This window comes from Neurospora tetrasperma (assembly GCF_000213175.1).
Source record: "Neurospora tetrasperma FGSC 2508 unplaced genomic scaffold NEUTE1scaffold_81, whole genome shotgun sequence".
Lineage (NCBI taxonomy): Eukaryota > Fungi > Ascomycota > Sordariomycetes > Sordariales > Sordariaceae > Neurospora > Neurospora tetrasperma.
In genome coordinates, this window is record NW_009799179.1 from 5,118,383 (window position 1) to 5,124,382 (window position 6,000).

General features: G+C 54.6%; 1 protein-coding gene across 1 annotated transcript; it reads left to right on the forward strand.

Annotated features, from left to right (window-relative positions):
• Nucleotides 1-681: 681 nt before the first annotated feature.
• On the forward strand, nt 682-6,000 carry NEUTE1DRAFT_126121 (uncharacterized protein; the record flags this gene model as incomplete). Its single annotated transcript, XM_009857991.1, has 2 exons — nt 682-1,357; nt 1,500-6,000. 2 exons carry the CDS (start codon nt 682-684, stop codon nt 5,660-5,662), a joined length of 4,839 nt encoding a protein of 1,612 aa, XP_009856293.1.

The window sequence follows — 6,000 nt, forward strand, 5'->3', positions numbered from 1 at the left end:
CCCCCTCCCATCCGTCCTGTCCTTTGACCATCAACACCCAAAGCGGGAACGAACGACGGGAAGCCTGCAATCCTGCTGGAGATTCAGGAAAAATTGTGGCCTAGCTCGAATGTCAAATGCGTCTTTGCGCGCCTTTCGCCAACAGCAGCATCACCATCACCACCACTCCATCCCCCAAAAGCTGCCTGCTGGTGTCTCACTCCAGCCTCCAGTTCAGCGTCTACCCCTACCCTTGATACTATCGAGGTTTCCGTGTCTACGTCTAGGTTCTATAGTCGTAGATCGCAAAGTCGCAAGTCACATTCGTTTTTTGTTGCGTACAGTATCACTGCGCTTCCAATTTTGGCTCCCTAGCTCACCCACTCCGCGTCGGTCACCACCGGGAGGACGTATATCGAGGAATAGCTTTCTGTGTCGTGTATCTCAGCTCCCGCGTTCGTATCAGACATATCACTTTCCCCGCTGGGTATTTCCCCCCGGCTTGGGTGGCTTGGTGGATCACCAGTCGCAACGTCCAGTCCAGTCCCGTCCAGTCTTCTCAGGCTCTCCAGCCGCAGCGCCGTGCCGGTTGGGAGCGAGCAAGCAAGCAAGCCAGCAAGGCACCGGCAGCATTCATACTGAGACGACGACCGTAACCGACCCCGTCCCTACTGGAGCATCTTCTCCCTGCCGGTGGAAATAATGCATCCGTCCTTCCTGACCTCCGGCATTATCGATCTGCTCGAGGCCGACCAGCGCCCGTCCTTCATCGTCGCCCTAACCCCGCACCCGCCCACCATCGTCTACACGAATCCCGCTCTCGATGCAGATGCCCGCCTCCCGGACGCCATCACCACCCGCAAGCGCAACAATATCCAGCTGTGGGAATGGCTTACAGACCTGTCCGGTGCCTGCCCCAGTGGCACCGGCCAGGCAGCTGCCAACTTCTCCTTCATGAACATTTACTGGACCCGTACCATCGTTCGCCCTGACATGGTCGTTGTGGGCGCAAATGACCAACCGCCCTTCTCTGAACCACCGTCACAAAGTCGAGTCGACGAAGCCTCGCCTGTCGGAAGCACGGTCCCTCCCCCGGTGCGCCTGATTCCCGTCAAGGATGATGCGCCCGAGTCTATCCAGACGTCTGCTGCTACCACTGCTAATACCACCACCATCGCGGCTACCCTTGCAGTACCATCTTTAACATCCTCGATGAGCCTGGCACCTCCCGACTACACATCACTCAGCCGGACCAGATCTGGACCGCCAACTCTTCCTTTGGGCTCGGCCGAGTACCCACTGGCTTCCCCAGAGATGATCCAATCTCTCAAGCGTTCAACTACGGACCCGGGTTGGATTCTACCAGATATTTTGCCAGGTATGTGTCCCTGCCTCTTGTGCTGGCCCAGCTATGGCTCCATGAGTCTCCAGCTGACCTCTTGGTGATGAAGAAACACGGTCATTTCTCGAAGTGATACACAGTGTCGATTGGGCCGCAACGCCACTGGGGCCCATAAAAGACTGGCCCCCGACTTTGGAGCAGACCTTCCACCAAATACTCGCTGACAGTCGCCCCATTGCCATCTACTGGGGCACCAACTATGTGACCCTCTACAACGAGGCATTTAGTAAACTATGCGGTTCCAAACATCCGTCACTACTTGGAATGACTGTGGAAAATGCGTGGCAGGAAGCCGGCGAACAGCTGAAGGATGCCATGTCGCGTATAGCACGGAAGGAAGACCCGACGATCGAGGATGAATGGAGGTTCTTCATCGAAAGGGAACCCGAGGTGGAAGGAGGTCCTCACTGGCTCGAAGAGACATACTTGAAATGGTCGCTCGTCCCTATCCTCGAAAAGGAACGGTGCGTAGGATTTATACATCCGGTCGGGGACACAACTAGTGTGCGATTATGGGAGCGTCGCATGCAGATGCTCGTTGAGCTTGGTGAGGACCTGCCTGCCGCGCGCGATGTGAATGGTTACTGGAACAAGACACTCCAGGAACTTGCCGACGTCGATCCTTGTTACGATATACCGCTTGCGATTCTCTACAGCGTGGAGGCTTTTGAAGAGGGAAGCGCTATGAAAATCGGCAGCGATGGTCCCACAAAGCAATGCAGACTGGCCGGAGCTTTGGGAGTGCCAGAAGGCCATCCGATTGCTCAAACCGCGATCAACCTCAGCACAAACGAGCATGCTCTAGCACCAGCGCTTAGGGAGGCCGTAACAGCACACCAGCCACTTCTTCTTCAGACCAAGGACGGCACGCTTCCGCAGGAGTATCTCCGTGGTCTGCAGACGAGGGGTTTTAAAGATGATCCGTGCCGGGCTGTCGTGATCATGCCGATTCGGCCGACAAAGAAGGAAGACGCAATGGGGCTACTTCTTCTGGGTCTAAACCCAAGACGCCCTTACGACAACGACTATCGTCAATACATACTACTCTTGAGTCAAAAACTTACCACTTCTCTGGCCTCCGTGGTGCTTCTTGAGGAGGAAGCACGAAGAGGACGCAATGCGGCAGAGCAGGCTGCTTATGATCAAGCCATGCTCAAAGAAAAGCTGGCCATCCAAACAAAGGAAGCGAACGAGTCAATAAAGATGTTTGAAGCTCTTGTTGAGTTCGTTCCGGTCGGCATGTGTTTCGGCGATCCCCAAGGAAACATAACCTTTGCGAACGACGCGTGGTACAAGATGACAGGCTTCCCAGGGAAATGCCCCATCAGAAACAGTGGCTTCCTTGCCTGTGTCAAGGAAGAGGACCGCCAAAACATTGTCACTGCACACGAGAAACTGAAGACGGAGCATTACGTTGAATACGAATTCAGGGTAAAGCCAAAAAACCACACGAACGTCACTCCATCTCTAACCCGCAACTCTCCGAGCTTCGAGAAAGCAGGTCTGGATCTCGTCCCTATCGATCAGTCTAAGGAACGCCATATTTTTGCCACGGCTAAAGCAGAGCGCGCCCCGGATGGAAGCATCATACGGACCATGACATGCTTGACAGACGTTACGGCACACAAGCACGCTGCTGAAGAGGCGGTTCGACGAGCACAACAGGCTGAGAACCTCAAAAGGATGGCCGAATTCGCAACAGTTGGCATGTACGATATGGACCTTGAGGGGCGCCTTCTGGGTGCCAACAATGTTTTCTACGAAATGTGCGGATTGCCGAAAATCGATCCAACCGAGGTTACGATTAGACCGTTAGAGACGTGCGTCTGGGCAGAGGATGTGGGCTTGGTGATGAAGAAACTCAAGAAGATGGTCGCCGAGGATAAAGTCCAGAATGTGGAAGTCAGACTCCGCACAACATGGACTGCCGATGACGGTGCGGGCCACAAGATGGTTATGCCGCGATGGGTACAAGCGACGCTGATGCCTGTACGATCGGCCGAGGGTGTCATACAAACCTTCACTGGTTGTCTGAGTGACGTTTCGTTACAAAAGTGGCAGTTGGATAGGGAGAAACAACGGAAAGAGGAGGCGATCGAGTCCAAGCGCCAGCAGGAGAACTTTATCGACATGACTTCCCATGAGATGCGCAACCCCCTGAGCGCTATAATACATTGCGCAGACGCCATCACAGCCACGCTCTCGCGCGTTCAGGAGCTTGTCGGTGGCGACCATCATGGGAGCGACAGCGATGCGCGGAGCTATGTGAGCGAAGGTACTGCAGACAACCAGCCAAATCACGAGCTTCGTGCAGAGGTTTGTGAGCTGTTGGACAACGGCATCGACAGTGCAGAGACTATTGTTGGGTGTGCTCAACATCAGAAGCGCATCGTTGATGATATTCTCACAATGTCGAAGCTCGACTCCAAGCTGTTGGCTATTACGCCCATCACCGTGAACCCGGTTCAGATGGTCAAGGAAGCGCTCAAGATGTTCGAAGTCGAGGCTCGGAGAGTCGATATCAACCTAAGCATGGTTGTTGACCAGTCATATTACGATCTTGGCGTCAAATACCTGGACTTCGATCCGTCACGCCTGAAACAGGTTCTCATCAATCTACTGACCAATGCTTTAAAGTTCACCAAGACTGGTCCAACCCGCAACGTCACCGTCGGGCTAAGTGCGAGCTTGACACGCCCAACCGAGGCCACCAGTTCGGTACAGTTTATCCCGAGGTCCCAGGAGAGTTACGCCGAGGATAGCGATACAGCAAGCGTCCATGACCGTGGAGAACCCATGTTTCTCCTCTTTGAGGTCAAAGATACAGGCCAGGGTCTGACAGAAGACGAGAAGAAGAGTCTCTTCCAGCGCTTCGTCCAGGCGTCCAGTCGTACCCATATCAAGTACGGAGGCTCGGGTCTTGGATTGTTCATCAGCCGTCGGCTCACGGAACTCCAGAATGGCGCCATTGGAGTGGCCAGTCAACCGGGTGTCGGTAGCACGTTTGCTTTTTACATTGAAGCCCATCACCCCAGTGAGAGGTCTCTCCGTGATGCTGAGGCGACGGCGGTGGCAGCAAAGGCTGTCATGTCAGACTTGATGACCAAGGCTCCAAATATTCGCTCGATGCGCCCCAGTAATCCTCATAGGGGTTCGACATCGTCGCCGCGGCCAAGCCCAGTACCATCCAGTCCTGTAGTTGAGCTTGGCGGATTGGTAACACCGCCACCCCAGATTCGTGGCATCATGGTTGTTGAGGACAACCTGATCAACCAGCAGATCACGCGACGTGGTCTCACCAGTATGGGATTCACTGTTGATGTAGCAAACCATGGCCTGGAATGTCTTGATAAACTGCAGCGGACTGACCGCTATGTGAGCGACCAGGGTTCTGGCACTGCCCTGCCCATGAACGGCAGCATCAATAACAAAGGCGCCCTTCCCGCTCTGAATGGGTCCATCAGCCCATTGCCACCGCCAGTCAATGGCAGTTTCCTGAATCAAAACCAAGCACCACCAGCAACGACAACAATAGCCACACCAGCCACCAAGTTCCCCTTGTCAGTCATCCTCATGGACATCGAGATGCCCATTCAGGATGGGCTCACGTGCACGCGCAACATCCGCGAGCTGGAACGCCAGGGCAAGATCACGGGCGGGAGGTTACCAATCATAGCCGTCAGCGCCAACGCCCGCATAGAACAAATCCTCGAGGCCAAAGAGGCCGGATGCGATGACGTGCTGATTAAGCCATATCGGATGCCGGAACTGCTGGAGAAGATGCGGATCGTCATGGGAACGGTTGCTAATGCTAATGCTGCTGCTGCTGCTGCTGCTGCTGCTGCGGCTGCTGCTGCTAGTGCTGGTCCTGGTGCTGGTCAGACAGGTTTAGCTTCAAGCTCGGCTGCTTCGGGGTCAGGATCGCCAGGTGGATTCGGCGGGCTCGGCGAGCCTGTTGTTCAAAGACAAATACAGACAGGAGAGAAGGAACAGAAACAGGATACAACAACGCAAGCACAGAGAGGAAGTCAGAGCCAAAGCCAGCGGCAGCAAGGAAGCGAGGAGCATGAAAATCAGCACAAGCAGGCAGCTGGGCAGTCACAGGCACAATCACAGGCGCAGGCGCAGACACAAGCACATACGCAGACGCAGACGCCGAATCAAGGACTTTCACCAGATGGCAAGCCGGTAGAAACCCCATGGACCTCCCCCTCCCCCTCCCCAAAGCAGACAACACAAACCAAGGTGGAGTTGGTGTCGATGCAGCAGCTGAGTCCGTGACTCGGTTTTCTCAGATCATCCGTAGCCTTAGGTCGATAAAGTCTCCTATTCGGTGGGTAGGGCTCGGACGGTTGGGGATGACAGCTTGGGAATGGTTAGGCTCAAGCTTGGGCGTTTTGACTTGGGAGTTGGGAAGTTGGGAGTTGGAGATGGGCGAATGACGGAAAGCTTGAAATGTCACTGGGTGTGTAAGAGAAGGAAGGATGGGAAAATCGGTCGGCATTGTTGTTGGTGTTGTTCAAACAATTGCGGGGCCAGAGCCAACTAGAGCCATCCCGAGCCAGGAAAAGTATATTGGCAGTATAGAGGTAGATTTTAAGTCTGCTTTCTTGGTTTTG